The sequence below is a fragment of the Miniopterus natalensis genome, chromosome 11 (assembly GCF_054644295.1).
Source record: "Miniopterus natalensis isolate mMinNat1 chromosome 11, mMinNat1.hap1, whole genome shotgun sequence".
NCBI classification, from domain to species: domain Eukaryota; kingdom Metazoa; phylum Chordata; class Mammalia; order Chiroptera; family Miniopteridae; genus Miniopterus; species Miniopterus natalensis.
In genome coordinates this window covers 25,542,325-25,568,860 of record NC_142091.1, presented here as the reverse complement: position 1 = coordinate 25,568,860, position 26,536 = coordinate 25,542,325, and the positions used below count along the sequence as shown (strand labels likewise).

General features: G+C 40.7%; 1 protein-coding gene and 1 long non-coding RNA gene across 2 annotated transcripts in view; one reads left to right on the top strand and one right to left on the bottom strand.

Annotated features, from left to right (window-relative positions):
* LOC107532444 (uncharacterized) overlaps positions 1-26,536 on the bottom strand; it is a 219,773-nt gene that overhangs the window by 54,291 nt on the left and 138,946 nt on the right. The window lies entirely within an intron of this gene.
* Positions 5,341-26,536, top strand: part of DEUP1 (deuterosome assembly protein 1) — a 76,509-nt gene continuing 55,313 nt past the window's right edge. Inside the window, exons 1-2 of the mRNA XM_087822121.1 lie at positions 5,341-5,367; positions 26,440-26,498. Coding sequence (XP_087678247.1) covers positions 5,341-5,367; positions 26,440-26,498 — 86 coding nt within the window. The remainder of the gene's footprint in view (positions 5,368-26,439; positions 26,499-26,536) is intronic.

Here is a 26,536-nt window from a genome sequence, read left to right as displayed (position 1 = left end):
AGCAGCCATCTTGTGCAATATCGAGTGAGGCTTATGTGCACACACTACACAATTGGTAAAAAATGTTGTCCTATAGTTAGTTCTAAATAGTTCGGTCACAGAGATTAACGATAAATATGACGTAGACTTGTCAATTCTAAAATTCAGATGAATCAGCTTTCTCATTAATAATAATAAAACCTGAAACATCCCCATAAGCATTTTAAAACATCAACTTCTTTGCTATAGTCCTTAACAAAAGTTTTCAAACTCAGGGGAACCGAATCTTGTGACTTGGAAAGAGCCTTGTACTCTGACCACTGGAGGACCTCACCAGTTCCAGGGTGACTATCTTAAGCCATTTTATGTAAGAAAGAAATAAGCCTCTATCCTGTCCAAGACATTGGGTCTCCTGTTGCTGTGCATGCAGACAAACTAAATCCTAACTGATAAGTGTCCTAGCCATTTATTTCACACCTGCCCTTGGTGCCATCTGTCCCCTGCTCTGAGCCCTGCTGTCCCAACCGCTATCTCTCCAAAAGTCTCCTCATTAGACTCAAACTTATATTCTACCCCCTTAGTAACCCAAACAGAAAGGAAGCATCTTCCCCATGGCTCTGGGAGTAAAATCCCAGAGAACTGTCTGATTGGCTGATTTTAATCATATGCTTATCCCTGAAGTTGAGTTTGATTAGGGAGAAGGGTAATGTAGTTGGCCAGGCCCAGGTCATACTCAACCATGTGAATAGAGCAGACTGGTTTCAGCCTCTACCTGAACTAATCACATGGAAGGAGTGTCTCTACAGGAGAGAGGGTTTCCAAAAGAAGGTGAAAAAAATGTCAGACAGGCAAAAATGGAAGATTTCTACCACAGATATGCTCTCTCCTTACAGATGAGGAAACTGAGCTTAGAGAGACTATTTCATTTTCCCAAGAACACACAAGAGGTAAGTCATGGAGCTGGGATCCAAATCCAGTTCTGTTTGACTCTACAGTCTTGGATTCCTAATCACTCTGCTCCATTATGTTCCTTTATAAAGTACTAAAATGTAAACACTAAACCTTCAAAATTTAACTGGTGATGAACCAGAAATAAAGAAAAAATAATTAATTTGCCCAAATTTGTGAGGTAAGGCTAAGGCTGTGATCTGAATGGCCACCCAGTATCCTACCCAACCAAGTAATGTCTTGTACACTCTTCCTTTTCACACATTGTCCACAAACAAATAAATAAAAACATATACGAGCCACTTCATGTCTTTAGGGATTTTATTGTTTCACTTCTTTTGAAGATTTATTCTTGGCATAGATAGTCCCTTCAGAGATATTTTATAAATGATACTCAGCTTTTTAATACCTCTTCCTGACTACACATAATCATAGCACCTTAAACTACCCAAATGGATTTGTATGTACACTGCACTTGTCTTGGCATGGGTTAACACTGGTCATGCTTTTTCTGACTTCCCTAAGAAAACATAGGCTACCATACCTACATATTTTCTTTTTTTTCTTTTTTTAAATATATCTTTATTGATTTCAGAGAGAGGAAAGGAGAGGGAGAGGGAGATAGAAACATCAATGATGAGAGAGTCATTGATTGAGCCTGCAACCCGGGCATGTGCCCTGACCAGGAATAGAACCCTGATCGCCTGGATCCTAGGCCGACGCTCAACCGCTGAGCCACACCCGGCCAGGCTTACCCACATATTTTCTATGTTCAAACACTCATCCATAGAAATGCTACAAGAGTAAAACATGCCACATCAAAATTAAGTGATTCACATGCAGGAAATGATCTTAGAGATCACTAAAACCCAATTATCTCATTTACAGATGAGAGAGATGAGATTCAAAGGGTAAGTGGCTTGTTCAAAGTCACTCCACTGGCTTGGCAGAATTTGGGGCCCTCGGTTTTCCAAGGCTTTGTCTAACATTGTACCATTACCCACATTGACCCATGTCTCCTTTACCACACACCGTTAGGTCTTCCTCTCCAGGACCTGAGACACAACATCCACTGAGACTCTGTGAGCCAGAAAATTCAAGCTATAAGCTTTTGCCCTTGCATACTAGCCATGTGATTAATATAAAGATGAGGCAGAGACAATCAAATTCCAAGGAATATAAAAGTACCATTGAAAAATGCCAGGAGATTTTAACAGCTGCTGTGCTTGATAGATTTAAGTAGGCTCCTTAAATCTTGTACAGAAACTCATTTTCATCATAGAACAAATAATCCCACTGCTGTAGGAATGGGGGGGGGGGGGAATCAAAACACCCAAAGAATGAAAACTGTGATAAAAGAGTGACAAAAAGTCCTTACAAATGACTCTTAAAAGCTATCTAGATAGGTCTGGTATTCTATTTTTCTGTCACAAAGCATTTCTTTTCTCTTCCTTTTAATAATCCCTTTCATGAAGATATTCAAACCTCATTAAATTGTCATGTTGTCACAGTAGCCTCATCTTCAAATGTGAATTAACTGTATGTTGACTTCAAGAAACATTATTTTGTTATAAAAGTGTTATGCCAATACCCCTAGTGGAGTTATTTGTGTTACTTTGAAAGCTCTCAAGTAATTAAATTCTATCAATCATAGTACTTATAAACTTTCAAAGTATATCTTCATGTTAGTGTTTAGAAACGGAAATAGGATTTTTCAACTGTAGCAATTTCCCTGGAATAATAGAGTTCTGTAGTAATGACTTACTTACATGCTTTAATTAAGGTGTTTCTCAGAACTAGGTATATTGGGATACATGTTCCAATTTGATATACCAGAAACAGATTCTGGGCTTGTTTTCACTTAAATTCAAAAATCCACGGCCAGGCCTATAAAAGATTTAATATTTCCTCTTAGGCTAAAAATAGCAAATAGTTATCATCTAAAGACCCAACTTGGCCCGGCCGGGCGTGGCTCAGCAGTTGAGCATTGACCTAGGTTCCAAGCAATCGGGGTTCAATTCCTGGTCAGGGCATTTGCCCGGGTTGCGGGTTCGATCCCCAGTCGGGGGCATGCAGGAGGCAGCCGATCAATGACTCTGTCACCATTGATGTTTCTATCTCTCTCTCCCTCTCTCCTTTCCTCTCTCTGAAATCAATAAAGGTATATTTAAAAAAATAATAAATAAATAAATAAATAAATAAATACCCAACTCTGATAAACCTAGAAATAGATATTGGGAAGGATTGTGAGTCTGTTTCTAGGCTCTGGATGGAAAGAGAGCTGTTAACAATTAGTAATGTTTCCTACAAAGAAAAAAGGGAGGGGTAGTGTCTGTGGGATGCATTTGTACTCTCTGAAATACATTCCTCATTGTATCTTTGTTTTATTTCTTTTACAAGTTTCAATTTTAATTTTTACATAGGTATATATGGTTAGAAAGTCATAGTCATAATTAGCCCAATAAAAAGGCTTATAATAAAAAAGTAGTTTCCTGATCTACTTCTTCTACTCCTGAATTTCATGTTTCTAATATTTCTCAACTTACATATTTTATTGAATTTATTGGGGTAACACTGGTTAATAAAATTATATAAGTTTCAGGGGTATAATTCTATAATACATCATCTGTATATTGTACTGTGTTTACCTCCCCAAGTCAAGTCTCCTTCCATCACCATTTATCCCCCCTTTACCCTCTTCTACCTCCCCACCCCCCTTTCCCTCTGGTAATCACAACACTGGTGTCTGCATCTATGAGTTTGTTTGTTTTTGTTTAATCCCTTCACTTTTTTCACCCAACCCCTCCAATCACCCTCCCCTCTGACAGCATCTTGGGTACCCACTATGTGACAAGTGCATTATACACATAACTGCCTTAATTTAATATTTACTACAGCCTTATAAGTACTTCCCACCATAGAAATGAGGAAACTAATATTTAATAAGATTTTAAAAGTTAGTCACAGTCATATAGCTATTAAACAATAGAGCCGGGATTCAAACTCTTCTTTGAATTCAAAGCCCATATTCTTTCAATAATGCTCAGCTGGCTTTCTTAGATATAAATCATTGTATAGCTGTCTTCTGATATTGTATGCTCAAAGAAAAAGGAAGGCTCAAGAAAAGAATTCCACAATTTAAAATGATCACCCTTTGGGACAGCCTGGAAGGACCTGGAGAGTATTATGCTAAGCGAAATAAGCCAGACAGAGAAAGACAAGTACCACATGATCTCATTTATATGTGGAATCTAATGAACAAAATAAACTGATGAACAAAATAGATACAGAGACATAGAAGCATGGAGCAGCCAGATGAATTTCAGAGGGAAGGAGGCAGTGGGGGTGTAGGTGGGGGGAGAGATTAATCGAAGAACTTAAGATGCATATATGCACGACCTGTGGATATAGACAATAGTGTGGAGAAGGCCTGGGGGGCAGGGGTGGATGCCTGATGGAGGGGATCAATGGGTGGGAAAGGGAACATCTGTAATACCTGCAACAATAACGATCAATTTTTTAAAAAGAATCAAATTAAATGATGAACATTGAAATTATGTTTTTCCTGCCTGGAATGCATTGCATATGGCTATTGATTCTTTTTCAGAAAAATAAGCATTTTCCTTTCCTTCATGGTTTATAAATTTAATTCAGCCATGACTCGTATCCAGTTAAAGTGAGGAAATGGAAAGGTTGAACTATGATAGATTTACAAACTTAAAAGTGAGATATCAATGGATGACTCATAGCCAGTCAAAGTGAGAAAATGCAGCCTAAAGTTTTAACTGTAAAAAGGAAATGTGGTTTCTTCTCAAAATGATTATCAGTCTCTACCATCTAAGGATTTATGTCAAGCTGAGAAAATTCTCCCAGTTTGTTGAGAAATAGGACTGCATAATGAATTTTAACACAAGTCCAGGATAATGAGATTGATGCCTTCTTCACAAAGCAATTTAAAAACTTTCAGAGATAATTTGGGCTTCTGGATGTTGATGTCACCACAGACTGAAGGTGAGTATCCTTTTCAGGTGACATTCCAAAATGTTCCATCAGAATTATGTAAATTTACTTTTAAGAGAAGGTAACTCCCCTAAACTGTCAAGAGTTGTTTTCTCACAAGCTTTATGTTGAATCACAGCACTGCAGAATGAAACCGAGCGGGAGTTAACCACACTGTAATGAGGGTGCTATGAGCCAGAGTTCATGGTACACATTTCACACTTCCTTTTCTGAGACATGTCTAAGCGTTTTCATAATTTGAGCCCAGGAAAAGAAAAAGAAAGAAATGCCTGGGTTTTCTTTTTTTCCTATTGACTGTGGCAGCCTCATGCTCCCTCAGTGCTGAACTCAGATGCCTCCCAGAATAATGTTTTCTTATAGGCATAAAACTCACATTCAGCAGCACCAGCGACAATGCGAGCAAGTTTATACCAGGAACAGGTGAGGCCTAACGGAGGCGACAGGACGCATAGTCTCGCAACACAAAGCTAAGCAATGATGGCACCGAGAGTCATTTTTCTTCAACCTGTGTGTTGTGCCACATGATTGTTGAAAGGTGACACTAAAATGGATAAAACATTGGTATCTCTCTAAAACAGGTGCTGTATCTCTCATGGTGATGACAGAATGTTTATTAATATTTGTTCAAAATACTTCTTTGTGTATCTCTAGCTCCGTTTTATTCAGCCAACTGCATGTTGGCCAGTGTTTATAAGATAACCAGAAAACACGACCCTCAGAGATACACAGGAAGTAATTCTCAATTCATAGGAATCACTGCAACAAAATTAAACAACAATAAAATAACAATAACCATACTTCCTAAGATAAAATTTTGTTATAAATATATTTTAAGGCCATATTCTCCTATTTTATAAATGACTATATTGTATTCTCTAATTTTTTACTAACATCATGATTTATAGTAAATGGGAGTCTGATCTTGGAGCATTACTTATTTAACCCATTCATAATTTTCACCCTTTCTGTTTCCAAAAAGAAAGAGTTGAGGGAACATAGAAGACATTTATATATAATGAAATATGAAAAAAATTTTAAATAATATAAAAAGTTCCATTTCTGACAGCATGTTTGATTAGATACCCTGAGCAACACTCATTAGACAAAAAGGTATTATATAAAATATAAATATATTACTGAGTTCGAATGAAAGAATGGAACCAATATATTTTGAAATCCATGTGAAAGCAAGAACTCTAACAAGGGAGTGGATGCTAAAAGTAGCTTTGCCCTGAGTGTTTCTGCTTATACTGGGATGGCTACATGCAGAAGGACAATAGGAGAGAAAGACCAACCCAGATGAGGATGCCAACAGAAGACTTCTGCATAAAACTGGGATCCCCAATGGCTACCCTCACTATTAAAATAAAGGAGGCACAAAGAGTGAAGCTTACGGTATGCAAACTTAAAAAAAATTACCTAGGGGGTTGGAGGATCCCAGGATAGAAGGCAATATGTGACAAAAGAATCTAACTGTATTACAAAGATATGAAACAACCTTATTGAAAGAGATGGGGAGAAAAGGTACTGACCTAAATAACTTTGGAAATGAGTAGAATCTGTAAGACCAAAGGCAAAATTAACCGCACATAAATACTATACTCTAATTGATAAAGTTGTGTCCCATAGGGTATAGATCAACAATTCTAATACTGCTATACCTATATCCCGAGGCTGAATAATTAAGTAAATTAGATGGTGGATGGTGACAGCCAACTTTTTACTGTTGGAGTAGGAGTTTTAAAGGAGAGGAGGCTAGAATAATCTATGTGCATAATAGATTAGAGGTGGAGATAACAGTGGAAACTCATGTTTAGCCTAATCAAGATATGAATGGTTACATATAGAAATATTTATAGATATTTCTATATACATACATGGGTTAGTATAGACACATATATTTCCTTGCTTGGTCACCTAAGAGAGGCGAGAATCAATGACACACAGTAGCAATGACCACACCTAGTGCCCAGATCTTGGTTTCTAATTGATTTCTAAAGTAAAGAAACTAGAGCTCCTTGGAGAAATAGCTGATTCTAGTATAGAAGCAAAAATTATGCATATACAAGATGAGCCTGGGGCATTTTATAATGCCAGAAAGTAATAAAATGCTAAAAAAAAATTTTTAAACCCCACTAATCTAAACTAAAACCCACAATTAGGAGGGTATGGCAAAGAGAAATAGGGGTTAACTGGAAGGGCTCCCAAAGGCCAAAGCTGGAACAATTTGAGAAACAAAATTAAGTAGCTTTCAATTAAAATTCAAAGTATATAATAAATATCCATGAATCCATACTGCTATAAGTAAATGGGAGAGAAGAGACAAATCTTCCATGAAAAAGAATTCTAGATAATATATAGAGATACTCTACCCTTAAGATGGTGATGGAGCATAACTCCTCACCCCTTAAGCGTGGGCTGCGTGTAGTGACTTCCATCTAAAGACGACAGAATGGAAAGGGAAGGGGGAGAAACTTTACGATGGAGAGACCTAACCAGCACTATCTCAACCAAGAGCCCAAGATCAACACCAACAGTCCTAAGTCACATTGATAGGATGTGCATGTGATAGAATGTGATAAAAATAGAAGAATATTTCTGTGATTCCCTTCCCTCACACCCATAATCAGCCTAATCATGAGAAAAATACCATGTTTCAATTGAGGAACATTCTATGAAATATCTGACCAGCAAGCACCTCTCGAAAGTGTCAAGATCATCAAAAACAAGATAATTCTTAGAAATGCCAAAGTCAAGATATGATAAGTGTAATGAATGTGGTATCCTGGATGGGATAACACAGCTTTAAAAAAAAAACACAAAAAAAAACCCTCACTAAACTAATCTAAACTAAAACCCACAATTAGGAGGGAATGGCAAATATGTTTATTTACTTAAATGTCACAGCTAAGAAGACATGATACATAAATGCAATGTGGTATCCTGGATGGGATCCTGCAACAACAACAACAAAAAGGAAAGAAACCTGCAGAATGGACTTTGGTTACTAATAATATATCAGCATCTGTTTATTAATTGTGATGAGTGGACCATACTAATGTAAGATGTTGATAATAAGGGTTACTAGATGTGGGGTATGTGGAAATTCTCTGTATTATCTTCACAAGTTTTCTACAGATCTAAAACTGTTCTAAAATAAAAAGCTTATTTATTTATTTTTTTTTTAAAAAGCAACATTCTTTTGGCCATTTCTGATTACATTTTATATCTTACCCTGACTTTGCTGTGCCCTCTTCAGATTCTCTTTCTGGACTAGCCACACTCTCCTCCTCCCTTAAACACAGAGAGTTCCTGCTCTCCTCATTAATTTCACCTGAAAAAATCTAACACTAGGTACTTTTCAGGGTAAATAGGTACATTTCAGGGTAAATTCCTCTTTGCAGTTACTTCGGGGGTGGGGATACAGGCAGGCCTTTGCACTTTAAGCCTTAAGTTTCAACCTGAAATGAACACCTTTATTTCTATTAAATTGAAAGAGGGGGATTTCTACTCTAAATTTTCTTAAAATCCATCACAGTTACGTGTTCTCTCATACTTATGCTTTGCAAGCCCTGCCCACACCCATTCTCTCTTGTGAAAATGTGGCTTTAAATACATCTGTAGTCACCTATGCAAGATTCTGACGGCTAAAGAAACCTACTGGACATGAAATTTGAGACAGTTTGAAAAGCACTAGACTTGTAGTAAGATGATCTAGGTTCTTAGTTGTACTTGAACTGGATGTGTGTCGTCCTTTATTCCCTCTAAACCTTAGGTTCCTAACCTGCTTAAAAGGAGCTAGAACACCTGTTACACTAGTGTTATATGGTACTTCAGAGCATCTAAGGAACTAATGAACATGAAAGTACTTACAAATGGTAAAGAGCTACACAGTGTGAGTGATACTGGGCATCCTGAAACTTCATTAAATTTTGTTCCTAGTTCCATTTTTCCTTCCTCGGGTCAGAATAAATACATTGACCCATTCAGTTTAGACAAGAATGAAGAATAAGACTAAGGTTTTCAGAATAATGGAAAGTTTCAGTTAAGATAAAATGATTACTCTTTTCATTCAATCATAATATGAGAGCTATGATGATACACTTATTAGAATTAATAGCCTGAGTTGCTTTTACACAATTCAACTATGAAACTCAATTTGTCAAGAAACAGCAAATGGTTTTTTGAAATTCAGGTGGAACCTGGAGGGACTGGTGTTGGTTTTAAATTGACAGTCATATTAAAGTAGCAAATTGTTAATGTTATGAAAGTGGAATATAAATAAAAGACTTTAGGAATTAGAAGTAATTGATTATGTTATTGGAGAGGAATTCTGTTCCTAAAATAGATGCAAGAACATTTTCCAAACACAAAATATAAGTGCTGTCCAGAGGGAGTGGCTCAGTGGTTGAGCGTGGGCCCCTGAACCAGGAGGTCATCGGTGGGATTCCTGGTCAGTTCACATGCCTGGGATGCAGCTCAATACACAGTAGGAGGTTTGCAGGAGGCAGCCCATTAATGATTCTCTCTCATTGCTGTTTCTCTCTCTCTCTCTCTCTCTCTCTCTCTCTCTCCCTTCCTCTCTCCGAAATTAAAAAAAACAACCCATATTTTTAAAAATTCAAGAGCTTAAAGATATCACTCAGTATATAATACATACACATATATGTACATGTACATATTCCTTCCTATCATTCCTTCTAAATCAGGGCTGCGAGACAGAGCTTCTGTCATCAATTATTCTTGGAATATGATGAAAAATGGAAAGAATTTGGAATCACTCGCTCTGGGTTCCATCCCTCTGAGGAGCTATTTCCGTCTCCCTAAGCGGGAGGCCGGTCTGCTGGGCCTAAGGCTCCCACCTCGCAAGTTGCTCTAAGGCCCCAATGCGCGGCAGGGGAAAGGCAGGTACGGGGGGTGGGGTGGGGGGGGTGTACAGGTGTATGGGGGGGCACAGGTATATGGGGGGTACAGGTGTATGGGGGGTGTACAGGTGTATGGGGGGGCACAGGTGTATGGGGGTACAGGTGTATGGGGGGGTACAGGTGTATGGGGGGTACAGGTGTATGGGGGGCACAGGTGTATGGGGGGTACAGGTGTATGGGGGTACAGGTGTATGGGGGGTACAGGTGTATGGGGGGCACAGGTGTATGGGGGTACAGGTGTATGGGGGTACAGGTGTATGGGGGGGCACAGGTATATGGGGGGCACAGGTGTATGGGGGGCACAGGTGTATGGGGGGGTACAGGTGTATGGGGGGTACAGGTGTATGGGGGTACAGTTGTATGGGGGGTACAGGTGTATGGGGGTACAGGTGTATGGGGGTACAGGTGTATGGGGGGCACAGGTGTATGGGGGTACAGGTGTATGGGGGTACAGGTGTATGGGGGGGCACAGGTATATGGGGGGTACAGGTGTATGGGGGGGGCACAGGTGTATGGGGGGTACAGGTGTATGGGGGGTACAGGTGTATGGGGGGGTACAGGTGTATGGGGGGGCACAGGTGTATGGGGGGGTACAGGTGTATGGGGGGGCACAGGTGTATGGGGGGTACAGGTGTATGGGAAAGAAAGGGCCGTTGCTGTTGCTGTCGCGACAGAGTAGCTGCGCGCTGAGCGATGCTAACAGAAGCCCAGCTCCCACCACCTGGAAGACACGGTGAAGGGAAGGGCGGCTCTTTACCCCAAGTTTCTTTTTCATACCGTTTCCTATGCGGTTGAGAGGGAGGCGGGCCCGGGGGATTTTAGAAACTTGGATGCAGACCCCCCCCCCGCCCCGTTTACATTCTGACCCTTCTTTCATTCATTCATTCATTCATTCATTCATTCATTCATTCAACACACAGTTCCCGGACTCGGGCTGGGGTGCCGGGTACTCGGCAGGCCGTGGGGGCCCCAAAGAGGAAAGGGCTCAGAAAGTGGTCCCGGGGAGCCCTCCCGCTGGGGAGCCCACACGAGACCTAAACCCGCGGGGCAGCGAGCGCGCGCGGGCGTGAAGTCTCGGCGGCCAGGGAGCCCCGCGGCCCGCTCCCGCCGCGCCTCCCGCCGGCCCGCCCATCCCCCACCGCGCCGCCGCGTCCCCATGGCAACCAGCGGCGACGCCGCCGCCGGGCGGGGCCCCGAGGTGAGGCTGTAACCGCCGGGGCCGCGCGCTGCGAGCCCGGGCGGCGGGAGCGTGGCTTCCAGTGGCGGGGACCCTGGGGCGTGGCGGGGAGCCCGGGGGCGGGGGCGGCGACCCTGACGTGCCCGCTCCCCGGGTTCTCAGACCTTTCGGGCGAGCGCAGCGCGGCGCGGCGCAGGTACCCCCCCCCGACCCCCCATCCCGCCGCGCCGCCCCGATCCCTCCGCGCCCGCGTACCCTTCCTTGCCCCCTCGTCCGGGCTCGCCCAAGAGGGGCGGGGGACCCCAACAGGCCGCTGCCCCTTGCCCCCCGCGCGGGTCGCGGCAGGAGGCCGGGGTCGCGGCTGGGGCGCCTGGCGGGTGGAGGGTGCGCGGGGTGCAGGGGTGGCCTCTGCAGAATCCGCAGTAGGGTTTCTCCCTGAATTAGAAGGTCTGGGTTCTAGTTGTGCGGCCTTGGGTAAGTCTCCTAGCTTCTCTGTGCCTCGGTTTCCCTGATGTTAAAGGGAGGGATTTGAGACCCACGAAAGGAATTTACTCATCTGTCCGTTCCCCCCACGCCTGCTCCTTGCCCCTCCGCGCCACACACAGTTTCAGGGTCTCTCACAAATTCTCAAACCCTTGATCTGAGTGACCTGAGCCCAGGGCTCTTCCTCTTCTTCCTACTATCTTGAATGCTAATTGACTATTATTCAGTAATTCAGAGGCGCTGAAGTCCTGTTCAATGCTTTATCCATTTATCCTCATAGATTGCTTTTCAGTTAAAACTTTGTTGTTGGGAAAAGCATTTTATTTTTTTTAATTTTTTTTTATTTGAGGCAAATACTAACACCCCTATTTTGTCAAAAGGATTGAGCAGGTACGTTTGAGGAATTGTAAGATTTCTATTTTTAGGGAATTCTTAGTCTTTTTGTTTTAGATCTCTGACAAAACCCAGACAGGGCCAAATAAAGAATTTACTCAAATAATGGCAAACTTTTAGAGGGGCCCACAAGAAAGGAAAGTTTGAGAGCCTTTAGCTGGAACTCCTCTCAAATAGGAATTCTATTTCCATCATCTCATGTACCTGGCACCAAGCTGTTGTTCCGTATACAGCGAGTGAGCGCTCCTCTGAGTGAGTATCCCACTTACCTACCCGTCACTAAGCCAGTGTCGTAAATGTGTAGGGACACACACACACGTGCAAGTGTCTACCTTTTGTTGAACCAAGAGCTACTACACTGAGAAAAACTCATACTAAATGATTTGCCAGAAGCAAAATCTTCTTGTTTTATAAGTTAATAAATGTTAGCATATTAGGAATCTAGATCATTTTTCCCCCTTGCAGGTTAAAAATCGAGAAATATAAACCAGATGCAGCAGTTTCTCGACATGGAGAACCAAGCCCATAATAATACAGTGGGGTAAGTGCTGAGAAATTTCTGTTTAATAAGCTGGTACTTAACTATGCCAAAAAATTCCTGATGACACATGAATTTTGAAATTTAGTATTAATAGAAGGATATGCCAATTATTTTTGGTGAGGAGGGTGAAGGGAAAACTCGAGTGACTTTAAGCATCTATAGTTTGAGTCTCCAATTGTGACCAGGGATCTGCAGTTGAAATCACCATTTTTCAACTTTTAGTGAGTTTTTCTTTAGTGTTTTAGGGCAATGGGTGTGCACAACAGGCCTCATATGCTCTTGGGTTTCCACAGTGTGGCATCTCCTGGCCAACTTGCCCCTTTCTTGCTGCACCAAGAATCCAAGCATCCCTCCATGCTTGTCCTCAAGGCTGAACTCAGCACTTAAACATAGCCTCAAAACAGATTTAGCTCCTCAAAACAGCAACAAGAATTGGATATTTTACAAAAAGTTTCATGAAGAGATGAGGAATAGAATTTGTATAGCGTTCACCATCATAAATATATTAAATTCCTTTTCACAAATATCTGTCCCCACCCCTTCCCTGCCCCCAGCACCACAAAGGTTTCTTTCTACTGTTTCATTAGCTAACTGGCCACTGGTTGAGCCCAGAGCTCAGTGGGGAGGGGGGTAAGGTTCGGAGGGAGGTATTATAGTGCCTTTCTTGACTGTGACTAATTTTGCACTAGTCAAACCACTTCAGGTGTCTCACTTTCAGTTGTGCTCAGACCATGACTTTGACATCAGGCTAAAGGAAGCTGCACAAGTCTGGATAATTCTAGCTATCCCTTTTTAAGTCCTATTGCATACTCCTCCTTCCTGCTAGACATTACTGTCATTTCACAACTAAGAAATTGGGCATGTTAGTTAGAATATAGTCTAAGCTCTTGTAACAAAAAAGACCCCAAAATACAGTGGTTTAAATAAGATTGAAGTGCATTTCTGTTTCATGTGCAAGTCCAGATATAAGCAGACCAGGACTGGTAGAGCAGCTCTGCCATTGTCACTACATCATTTCCATCTCTGGGCCCAAAGTGATTGTTTCAGCTCCCATCATCATGACTGTACTCCTGCTAGAGGGAAGGGCAAGAGGAGAGAGTAAGACCATTCCTCTTAGGACTATGACCTTGAAGTGGCAGGCCTCACTTCTCTTCACTTCCCATTGGCCAGAACTTAGTCCAGAGCTGCAGTCAGCTGCAAGGAAGGCTGGGAAAGGTGGTCTCTAACTGGGCAGCCATATGATCAGCTAAAGTTTAGAAGTTCTGTAAGGAAAAAGAATGGATTATTGGTGGACAATCTGCCACATTGAGCTCAGAAAGGTAGAAAAAAGAGAAAGCAACAACTTGCCCCTAATAGACAGCTGGTTCGTGGAGGAAGTAGGATTCAGATATCTCTGGCTCCAGTCCCTGAATTCTTTGCTACACTGGAAATGGATGGCAGTGAGATGTGGGGAGCAGCCTGCCTAGTACCTGTAGCAGAGCCAGGTTAGGATTCTGGATTGAGCAGTTGTTAGGTCCTTGACATGGAGAACGAATATGCAAATTGAAGGTCTTGAACCCAAGGCTGGGCACCCAATATCACTTCAAAGCTATTTTTCTTCACTCATTCTTTTGGAAATGTATGCCAGGCTCAACATTAAGCACTATGTTTCATGCAAAGATCATTAAGAAACAGACCTTAAAGAACTTACGAGTTTAGTAGGGAACCATAGAGTCTGTTTGGGTACAACATAATTACAAACCAAAAGTGAATGCAAATTACTGGAAGTTTCCATGAGGAACTGCTCCACTCATCACAGCAGACATGAGACCAGATGTTGTCCACCCTGGTCTCCAAAGCATGGAGAGCCAGGTCGGCTTTGCCTCTGTCTCACATGCTATTGAGAAATATGTAAACATCTAGATCATGAAGACAATCAAACATCCTTCCTCAGGGATTTGTTATGTACTTGCCAAACCATGTCACTGCCATACACAGTAATGTTTTATGGAGCAAGCTTCCTTTAACAGATACTTATCTAGAATCTGCTATGAGCCAGCCATTGGCCGAAGCACCAGGAAGATAGCAGGGGAGCAGAGACCACTGCTCCAAGGGGCTTGCACGTAACTGGGAGAGATGGCACAAGATAAAAACATATTTCATACACTGATATAAAGAAAGTAAATAAGCTAAGGAGGAGAGGAATAGAGTGTGAATGGGGTGGTCACACAAGGATTCCCTGGTAAGGCGCCATCTGAGCAGCGATTCTGTCTGCGTACAGAGAGTTCCGCACAGCAGGCACAGAAAGGGAAAGGCCTAGGGTGGTCGCTTTTACACAGAACCTTTCCGACGCAGGTGAATCATTTTTCCAACCATCTAGGTATTGCTTTGTTTTCATTACTCATGAATTTCTACTCAAATTAATTTGTCCTTTTATGATTTATTTTACTTATCTTGTCCTTCTGATTTTTGAGCTGAAAAATATGGTTCAGTTATTTTCATGATTCCTGGATTTCATGATTCCTTTAAATAATAAAAGCATTAAAGCTAACGTTCTTCCTGAGCACAGCTTTTCTATAGACCATAGGATTAGTGTTCCCACTGTCATTTTCTAAATAGCCTATTATTTCCATTTTGATTTCCTGTTTGGCTTAAGAGATATTTAGAAATATAACTTCTGGTGGGGAGATAATTATCTTTTTGTTATTACTTTCTAATCTCCCTACAACCATGGTCATAGAATATGACCTAGATGATATTTCAGTTTCATTAAGATTATTCTTGTGATCTATTAGATGATCGACCTCTATAAATGTTCTTTGGGCATTTGAAAACGCATGCATATTCTCTATCAGTTCAGTAAAAGGGGTGAAGAAGATTGTACATATATAATCAAGCCTTTTAATTATTTTGATGATGTTTAAATTACGTTTTTCGAATCCATTATTACCTTTTGTCTGTTTGATCTGTCAAAAATTTTAAGAAAGATCTTTACCATAATTGTGGTTTTGTCCAATTTTTCTTGTATTTCAAGCAGTTTTTGTTTTACATATTTCAGTGTTCTGCTCAATGTATTGAGGTCCATGGATGTTATATCTTCCAGGTATATTCTGATTTAGCTTTATAAAATATCTCACAAGTATAAGTTAATGTTCTTTTGTTTGTCTTCTACTTTGCCTGGTACTGATACTGCCAACTCTCCTTTCTTTTTAATTTACTTTAGTCTGTAGTATCCTTGTTCATCCCCTTGTTTTCAATCTTTTTTATATTATATTGTGTCTCTTGTAAATAGCCTGCGGTTAGATTAAAAAATATATACCTCAATTGGAGAGTCTTTGCCATTAAAAAGAGAATTTTACAATCATTAATATGTTAACATTTGACCATTTTTGCCTCTGCAACATTTGCTAATCTGATCTAATTTTCTTTTTCCTCCTTTGCTTTTAGAAGTTCTACACCCCATTTTATAAGTTGTTAATTTACATTTTTTACAAACATTTTAAATTTGGATTCCTCTTCTGGCATACTGAATTTTAACTGTAACTTTGACCTCCTTCAACCCTAATAAGACTTAACCTATAGTAATGCCTTTGCTTCCCCATTCCCTTATCCCATCTACAGGAAATAATCTGGATTTCTTCTTCCAGGTTGCTATTAATTTCTTTATAAATTATTATATATAGAATAATGTTAATTGTTTTATTCCACTTTTATTTTAAGAATATTTTTTAATAGCTGTAAATTTGATTGCATTGTTTATTACTATTATTTATATACAAAATCTTCCCTGTTCTTAATTTTAAGAAAAATTTTAATTCACTTTTAATTTGACTGAAGTATATCTTTAGGTAATCTTTTCATAAAAGTGAATATGGGTGATATATTTTTTAACTTTTTACATGTCCAAGTGTCTTATTTTTACTTTTAAACACCAACTTCCATTACTTTACTCCCACTGTCTTAAAGAATTGGGTTTTGCAGATGGAAAGGCCAATGCCAGTCTCACTCTCTCTACTTCTTTCAGTTTTTTTCTTTCCTTCTTTCTTTTTAATGTCTAGAGGCTTATAGGATTCTTCTTATTGTTGGAATTTAAAATTTTACTGAGATAACTTTCTAGGTATGGATCCTTTCTTCATAATCCATCACAGCATTTGATACACACTTTTACTCTAAAGATTCAAATCTCTTCAGCTCAGTGAAAATTTCTTCCGTTTATTTGATTGATAAGTCTCCCCTATCCTGTTTCACTCTCATCTCCTAGAACACCTATATCTTTTTCTTTCTCTCATAATTTCCATCATTGTCTTTTTTGCTCTGTTATGAGGAATTTCTTGAGTTTTTTCATTTTTATTTCAGCAATGATTATATTCTGTTTTTGTATTTTTTTACTGCCTCTCCTGAGACGTATGGAATTGGCAACCATGCTTTTATTTCCAATAACTTCTTTTTTGTATGTTTATTTTGTTGTTCCTTTTTCATTCTAAGTTGCTGGTTTTTAGTCAATGCAATATACCCTTGACTCATTAAAATATGAATAAGGTTGTTTGAAATTATCTCTTGATTCTTACAGCAACTTTTAAAAACTCAGTTTATTCTGTGGGTATGGCTGTGGTGTATTTCTCCACATCTTTCTATATGTGCCTCTCCCAAACCCTAAAAACTGCTCCACAGCCCCATCTTTCCTCTAAAAAAAAAAAAAATTCAGTTAGGTTTTCCAGAGAAATCTGCCCACCCACTACAGTGCAGCTGCAACTCCCTGAGGGCTCAGACATAGCCACCAGCCAAGGTGTTATGCAGTCTAATATACTTAAGATCATTAAAGCTTATATGTAATAAACTTATTTCTGAAGGTCATTTCTAAATGGCAGTTCCACAAATGCACTGAACAATGCTAAAATCAATGAAACACATACATAGAGTCCCAAAATATACAAATTCTGGAGTGTTGTTTTTTAAAAATGTCAGTTTCCTTATATAAGTGGATGCACATATGAATTGAGAAAGAACATTTATCCAGATCTTTCTTTACTTAGTTATACTCGTACAAAGTGTAAAAAGTCATGTTGTTCTTTATCGGTTACCAAAAACAGCTATCTCCTGTGCCCTCCCCAGAGGCACTTTCTTTTCGCTAATTCTTTTAGTGTTTACCTCCATATCTCCAGACAACCTGCTTACATTGCTACTTCTTGATCTTTCAGTTCTAGACATTAACCTATTGATGTCCACAGTGGTTATTTTTCATGCGGCGCACACACACACACACACTCACACTCCCGATTCCTCCATTCTCCCAGTGCATCATGGTCTTGGTTGGGTCAATATTCTGTTTGCCTTGAGATGACTTTATAAATGATCTTCACCTCTGAGCCAGGTAGTATACTGTGATGACTCCTTTCCTGTACAACATTTTGTTTTTCCTGGGGTTAATAACTAGTATCTTAATTATACATTTTTTTAAGTTTTCTTCTTTCTGCATAATTTTTTTTCAAAAAATGTCTTTCTGTTTATATTTGACCTAGTTGTGTAAATGGCTGTCTTCAAATGGCTGTGATCCCTGACTTGTTCTTATTTAAGGGTGGTAGAGTCGAAAGCTGACAGGGAGCTCCAACGTACATGGCACGGCTCGTAGACAGGGGCCTTCCCTGTATGGGTATCCGTCCAGTCTCTTTCAGTGATCTGTCTCGGGCTGATCAGAGTCAGAAAACACTCTTCTAAATTCTCCTGGTTGGAGGGTATAAATTGGGCTGCCAGCATTTACTCCCTACTTCCAGAAATGCCTACTGGGTTGCTGCTGGGCTTCCTCCACTCCCAGCCCCCATTATTTTTGTCCTTGTAGGTATAACCTTATAGGTTAAAAATATCCCCTTGCTTTATTTTAGTAGGATTTTGGAAGGGAATAAAATGTGTATATGCACCCATCTTCAGCCCCCAGTCTCACTTTTCTCAACCGAATCGTTTACTCCACTTTTTATTCTGTGACTCACATCTTAGCCATTGATCGCATTCATTGAATCTTGTTAAATCCTTCCTAAAAATCTAGGTACTGCTACATGATCTGCCAAACTTTTTATCTGCTATGAAAGTCATATTTTCAAAGAACCAAAGCAGATGAATATTAAAGCATAACTTCTCACATCTGAATTCAGAAAAATCCTTTAAAGCACTACTTTTCTATGTGTGCATCTTTCTTAACCTTGAAGGTGTCCCTTCCAACTTGGAAGTATGGTAATTGATAATCACAACTTTATTTCCCAGTTTCTTATGAGTTAAATACAGTTTTAATTATAGTTTGTAAAATAATTCTGATGGAAGTCAATATATTCAGTAATTTAATAAATTGTAGTAAGGTATTCTTTTTTGCATCCTGAACATTATTTTTAATTTGATTGATGCTCTTGCTTTCTGAGTGGCCCAGACTATACCCCATTCTTTCCCCCTCTTCATATTTTATGCCTACCCATTCCACCCCCCACACACTCCTCTCCAGAGTAATCAGATTTGGCAAGTTCTAGTTTCTTGTGTCTCTGAAGGAGAAAAGTGAAGTAGACATGGGGTAAAATCCTGATCTGTCCAACTTTGAACGTAGATCCTGAAATGTTAGCTCAGTGCTGACTAATTGTAAGTATCCAATGAGTGATTTGGAAAGGGAGGAAGGAAGCTAGGAAGGAAGGGACTGGGGGAGATGGAAAGGGGGGAAAGGAGAGAGAGGAAAGGGGAAGGAAGGAAGGGAGGGAGGGAGGGAGGGAGGGAGGGAGGGAGGGAGGGAGGGAGGGAGGGAGGGATGAATTAGTCTCTTCTTTTGAGATACTAATTAAGCTGTCCAGTAGACATTCGGCTGAGTGCCTTAAAGTAGTAAGTGAGGAATGTGTAGGACACTAACAGCAACTGCTGTGGCCCTCTTTTATTTTTTTATTGTTTAAATTTTTGTTCAAAATATTACAGATGTCCCTTTTTCTCCCCATTGACTCCTTCCACCCCCGCACTTCCCTCCCCAGTCCCTCACCACACCAGTGTCCTTGTCCTTGGGTTGTGCATATATGCATATGGTTAATCTCTCTCCTTCCACCCACCTTCCTCCATCCCTCTGAGATTCATCAGTCTGACCCATGCTTCCATGTCATTGAATCATTTCTGTTCATCAGTTTATTATGTTCTTTAGATTCCACATATAAGTGAGATCATATGGTACTTCTCTTTCTCTGCCTGGCTTATTTCACTTAGCATAATACTCTCCAGGTCCATCCATACTGTCTCCAATGGAATGAGATCCTCCTTTATGGCTGCATAGTACTCCATGGTGTAAGTGTCCCACAGCTTTTTTATCCCTTCATCTACTGAGGGGCACTTGGGGCTAGAATAGCTCATGGAGACGTCCATTAAATTTCACAAGCCAGATTTGTTCCATGGCCATGCCTAGCCCCAGGAGAGACTAGGAAACACAGTTGTGTTTTTAGCTGGACACAGTTTCACTCTAAACAACATCAGAGCTCCATTTGTATGGAAGGAAGGATGGGCGTTGGGTAGGCAACAAGCCATGTAAGAGATAAGAATAAGATGCAGATCTAGAAGTTATCAGAACAAGCTGGCATCAGAAGGTTCATTAGAAATTTCCAGCGCTTGGTAGACAGTATATTCCTTAGTTTTCTAGCATTGGAAAAACAGATTTTATCAATGTCTGCCTAATTTTTCACTGTTAGGGTCCAGTGAAATAGTTGGCTCTAGTTTTAAATAGAAAATGGTAAAATGACTATCCTCACATGTGCTAACACCGCAGTCTCTCATCAAATAGATCTTTAGAAAAGAGGGAATTTTAATTGTCCTAGTAACTGCCTTATAGAACCCAAGCTAATGCATATGTAGATGAACATTTGTTTATTATTAATTGTATCATATCTTTACGTGTATGAATAGGAAATGTTTCCGACATATATGTCTCTGAGGACAGCAAAGTAACTATACTTCTAGCTAATTATAAAAATCACCCTGAAGAAAGAAGGTTAGGGCTGCTAATATTTCACCGTCTTCTCACCTCATTCAGTCTGTGAACCGAGATGGTACTCAGAATGGGAATAGTTATTATAGAAAAAGCTTACCTGTAATGTAGGTATTTTAACAGATCTTCCATTCTTTTTAGAACATAAAAAAGGAAATTTTAAATTTGTATGCACCTAGAATTCTGATAAAACATTGAAAGAGACTTGGAAGCTATCACATTGCATTTTATTTCTATGAAAGTCTTCCTTTGATGATTATGATGAAGGCTTTGGAATGAGGCCTTTGTAAGTACTTTTAAGCATGCTCTGTGGGCTAGTGGGATTTATACGTCCTCCACAACCCAACATCAAGCTTATTGCAAATGAGAGGGAAGAACTGACTGAATCTGAGCCAACATCTCAAATATGCAGTAAAAATAGGAGTCGTAATGTTGCTAAATCAGCAAATACAAATGAGAAAGCAAATACTGTAACATTTTTTTGGACAACAAGAAAAGTACTTGAGGAAAAGCCATTTTCAGCTATAATTCAATAATTAATTTTGAACAAGGGCAACCATGAAACTATGACCTAAAAGTCACAAAATAATGAATCTTTCACTTTACAGTTTAAGGAGGCAAGTGACTAAAGAGCAAGCTGACGTCACAGACCTGTCTACAGAAGTGGCTCTAGGACCCCTCCTGGAGTCTCTCCTACTTGGTTCTGTCTGTATTTCTGGTGTGATACAGTATTTCATGTGCAGAACAGGGTGTGAGAGCCAACAAGAAAAGTTAAATTATATTTCGTATAGCTAAATAGATAGTGATATAACTAAGACAAATATACCTGCATACATTTTAGAATGAATTTCATTGAACTATTTTGAAAAAATTAAGACCTAAGCCCTAGCTGGTTTGACGCAGTGGTTAGAGTGTCGGCCTGTGGACTGAAGGGTCCTGGGTTCGATTTTGACCAAGGGCACGTACATCAGTTGCAGGCTCGATCCCCGGCCCGGGTGGAGGTGCATGCAGGAGGCAACAATGGATGTGTCTCTCTCACATCAGTGTTTCTCTCTCTCTGCCCCCCGCCCCCAAATCTCTCTGAAAAGCAATGGAAAAAATATCCTCAGGTGAGGATTAAAAAAAAATTAAGACCTAATGTGATTGCTCACCAGCCTTTGGGAACTCGTCTCCTTAGACTATTCCATGTTGCACTACATAGTCCCCTCTCTTTTCTCTGTGCTTCCCTTCCTCTCTCCCTCCCCTTTCTCCATGCCGACTTCTGCATTTGTCTTTTAAACTACTTTCTTTCCTGAGCTGAAGATCCATTTCTATTCAGATATCTCTCTCATGTCCCAAACTGAACACACTTGTTTATTTTTACAGACTTGTTTGTCCACTTCTTTCCCAAATTGGTGATGGCTAGGCTGACCCTACAGCCCAGTTTTCCTGGAACAATCACTGTTTACACCTGTTTTCCTGGCATAATTATTAGTGGTGCCCTTTTCAATTCTGAAATTGTCCTGGTTTCAGTAACAGGCTATATGGTCACCAGAGCTACCTGTCTGATGAAGATTTGCCCTTTTAAGAACCTGCATGTAAGCCCATTGTTACAGGGCTCTGGAGTGACACAGGCCCATGTATCTTACTCCAGCCCTTTTCACTCTGAATGACTCTCTCCACATGCCATTCCCCTACCCACTCCCAACATACTTGTCACTGCCTCCATTTATACCATCACCTTTCTACTTTGCTCTCTGTCTCCAAATTTCGATATCCTGAAATTTTGACTCTAGGCTCACCAGACTGGTATGTCACACCACAAGTCTCAGTGAGCCCCCTTCCCTCTGGTTTAAGGCATTTAGACCTCTGGCCGGACCTCAGGAGCCTTCTCTTGAGAATTTCTCCTCAGAATAAACCCAATAAATAGTGAGGGCCATGGTTTGTATGTCTTAGTGTAGTGTATTAGACACAAATCCAACAAATAGTGGGCCATGGTGTGTGTGACTTAGTGTAGTGTGTTAGACACAAACTCAATAAAATAGTGAGGGCCACGGTGTGTGTGTCTTAGTGCAGTGTATTACACACAAACCCAATAAATAGCGAGGGCCATGGTGTATGTCTTCATGTAATGTGTTAGACGCAGTCCACCCAGTCTCCAAAGTTGGGAGACTCAGAGGATTTCTCTTCTTTTTTAGCTCCTCAATCAATTTCTCTAAAATTGGAATAATAACCTACTTGATGGGATGTTGTGAGGACCCGTGATAGGAAGTGCAGGAAAGTGATTATCATAGTGTTAGCATTTGACTAAAGGAAGAAATGAAAATATAAATAATGTTAGTGCCCATATCTGATAAGGGGCTAAACTGAGCCCTTTGTATTGTATTTTAAAGTTCACAGGATTTAGGAGTAAATATTGATGCTACCAATACAGATGCTGCTGTTAGTTATCTCCAAAAACTGAGGAAGGGCAGGTACACAAGAAGGGTCGAGACAATTGAATTTCTAAGGGGGATATTAAATTTGACACAAAACTAAGTTTGATGTAAAAGTGAATTGGACTAAATCTTAGGTAAGACTCTGGAAGAGATGATCCGTGAGTTGTGAGCCCTAGGAGAGGAAGTAGTGGCCGCCGGGACATAACATGCACATGCCTGAGCCCTGTACATTAGACCGGCCTCGGCTCACAGGGCCAGCATGCTGGTGCACCAGGGAGCACACAGAAGGAGCTGTACTGGGGCTTTGGCATCATATTTTGCAGGGCTTTTCATGACATTTGTGTGAAATAAAGAAAAAAATTGTAAGGTGAATTAAGTGGATTAGCATCTGATGATAAGAAAAATAATCAGTGGGTCGCTGTCGCCCTGAAGGTCTAGGTAGTGGAATGACACGAGGCTCTGTCTTCCACCTCGCCCTTCGGGACATTTTACAACCACTTGTATGAAAAGCACACATGTCAGCTGATAGAAAACTGGCAAGTATAGTGAATATAATCTGACAGAAACAGGATCCCCAAGTATAAGCTCACATGTTCCTCGTTTAGGAAGGCTGCTGTGATAGCCCACCCTGTGCAAGTCTATTCAGTCCCCACCGCAGCCCCACATTCAGTCCCAGCAGCATTGCATTCACCCGTCTCTCATCGTACCTGCCTGCCTTGTAAGGGCCTATCCACAGGCAGCTGGTCTTGTGTCCCTATCTTCCCAGTTCCTCACAGTGGCCCGCAGCCACTTAATGAATGTTTGCATCAGTAAAGAACCGATCATGACGAGTCACACGGAGAGGCTGAAACTATCAAGCTAAATTGAATAAAGATAAATATAAAGCCCTGCCCTTGGTGCAATGTCCCCCCCCCCAAAAAAAAAAACTACACAAGCACAACATAGTGACTAGGTGGCTTTACTCGTAGCATGTATGAAAAAGAGATAAGGTGTTTAGACAAGAGTAGAAGCACCTTGAAAGGTATGAGAGCACTGCTTTGCCCTTTCCCTCCCCTGTTCAAAGCTGATCTTCATCTGTTTGAATAAGAGTATATAGCACCTAAAGCAAAGAATGTGCGAGCCTGCTCCAAGCCGATTAGATCATGCCTAGGGTTTTATGCTAAAATTCTGAGTAGTATACTTCAAGGAGGAAATCGACAGACAGAGGAGAGCGTCCCGGGTTACGAAGGGTCTGAAAATCTTGCCGTAGTCATTCATGTTTTCATTCTTTCAACACATGTATATTAATCATCTAGTATTTTCCAAGCAATATGCTAGGTAGTGAGTGAGAGAGAAAAACAATCTTTATGAGCAGTTGAAGGAAATAAAGATACTTGTGGAAATAAACAAAGACCACCCAAATGAGAACAAATGAAGCCTCTTTCATTCATAGCTTGCTAGAGCAAGGGAGTCAGCAGCCATCACTTGCATTTGGCAGAGACTTAAAGGCAGGCAGGGGAGTAGAAAAGCTCAGTGGTGAACAAAGGCTTCAGGTATGCCCTAATTGGAGGCTGCTGGCACAGAGAAGCTGGAAGCAGGATATTAGAATCAGGACATCCTACGTGATTGATTTGGGGAACATATTTGGCTTTCTCCAGTTGATCCTGAGTTGGAAGTGGGGGGAAAATTAAGGAAGCTCTCAGTCATTGACCAAGTCCTGCCCTTTTGAGGACTATTGCTGTAGAGGTTATGGGTTGGAGTCTGTTATCATGTATTCTGGCCATTGTCTGTTTATATGTTCAGGCTCTAATATTGAACATTGAGAAGAGAAGGTACAGAAGAATCTGGGGGCACACCGATACCTGTATTCATCATATTGTTAACCGAATTCAAGTACTTTAAGGTTGACTGTATTGAAAAAGCATTTGTTCTGAATAGTACTGGTGGGTCAGATTAGGACTAGTGGATGAAAAAGTTCTTCAGTATAGGAAAGAGCTTTTAAAAACTCAAACTATCTGGATACAATCTCAGTCAGTGGTTACCTGCATTTATTACCAATGTAGAATCTTGGGCTCTGTCCTAGACCTACTGAATCTGATCAGTGGGGTATGATAGGCGATTCACTTAAGAAACATTTGTGTGGAAGATATGCAGACACTATAGGGGCAGTTGGACTAGATGACTTGTAGAAGTCCTTCCACCCCAAGAGCGCACTATCCTAACTTTTGAATAGCATAGTCAAAACCAGGGAATAAACCATTTATTTGTTTAACAATATTGAAGGAGTAGCTTACATTATGCCACAGTTTACTTTGAGCCTATATTTTAATTCCATTAGCATGGTGCATTCCTACATGCCAAGAAGATAGCGATGAAAGGAACTCATTTGTTCAGTTTTCAAAGATTCTTTGAGCATCTGTTACATCCTGGGGCACTGTGCTGAGCTCTGGTGAGACAGTGAACAAGGCTGATCTAGTCCTTTCCTTTCAGAGTGTATTTACAGCAAAGGGTGATACATGTTGTTATGAAAAAGAAAATTCTTTTTGTTCCGTTGTTTTCGCCCACATCATAACTCCAATTAAAATGCAATCAAGTTTTTTATAGAGGAATTAGTACTTCCTTTCCTCAGATTTGTTTTAGGTTTTAAGTAAAACTTGAGAGTCTTTGGGCCTTGCCCCAGGAATGCTAGAAGACTTCAGAATGGCCTTTGTATTTGAAACCTCTCTGCGGTTAGATAAACCACTCAAAGGGACATCCCTTGTTCGAGTTGACTCTGGGTATTTCAGAAAGCAGTTCTGGAAATTCTGAGTTCTTTGGGTTCTATTACCTGTTTCTAACCCTATTGCAATGGAACTAATTTGTATTATACATTTCAAGCAAGTTCTCATTCAAAACACCATGTCTTTTCCTGTGTGGGATACAGAATGGAGCTTAAGATGGGAAGCAGCTGCCTACAATCTAGTTCTGACTCTGACACTAATTAATGTGTGACTTTGACCTTACTGGGCCTTAGTTTTTCAAAATGCTAAATGATCCTTAATTAGCCCTGAAATTTTGATTTGGTGAAACTAAATGGAGGAAATGTCATTTTGCACCTACCTTCCCCCCAGCTACACAAATATATCAGAAGCCCCCTTGCCACCATTGAATGGATACTGAAATAACTTGCTTTCCCAGTATGGACCTGTGTGCTCCTTAGGCTGAAGTCTGAGGCTTCAATAGCTACCTGCTCTCCAGTGTGGATGACTAGACTATGCCAGGCCCCTGGGGAATGCTTCAGCTGCTGTGAAGGAGAATCCTGCCCTGCAAGCACCCAGCAACCTCTCTTCTCACCAACTCTCAGTCTCTATAGTTCTAGTTATTACCAGGGATTTTGTTTCAAACACAACAGACCCTCAGAGACCCAACATATTGCCACCTCTGACTAATAGTTCCCCCGCTGTCTAAAGACTTACATTTCTTTGACCACACCTGCCTGATCAGATTCCTTCCAGACACTGGTCAGATCACACCAAGTTCCCCTCCTGGAGGAGCAGCCCCATAGCCAGGTAATACCCTTGAATCTGGCCCTATCTTGACTGGGCTTGCTCTTCTGTCCTTGACAGGCACAACTGAAGCCCCAGTTTGCCTGCCGTCGAACCTCCTCAAGTTATGACAGACATAGGTACATGGATATTCACATGCAAGAACACTGAGCCATTT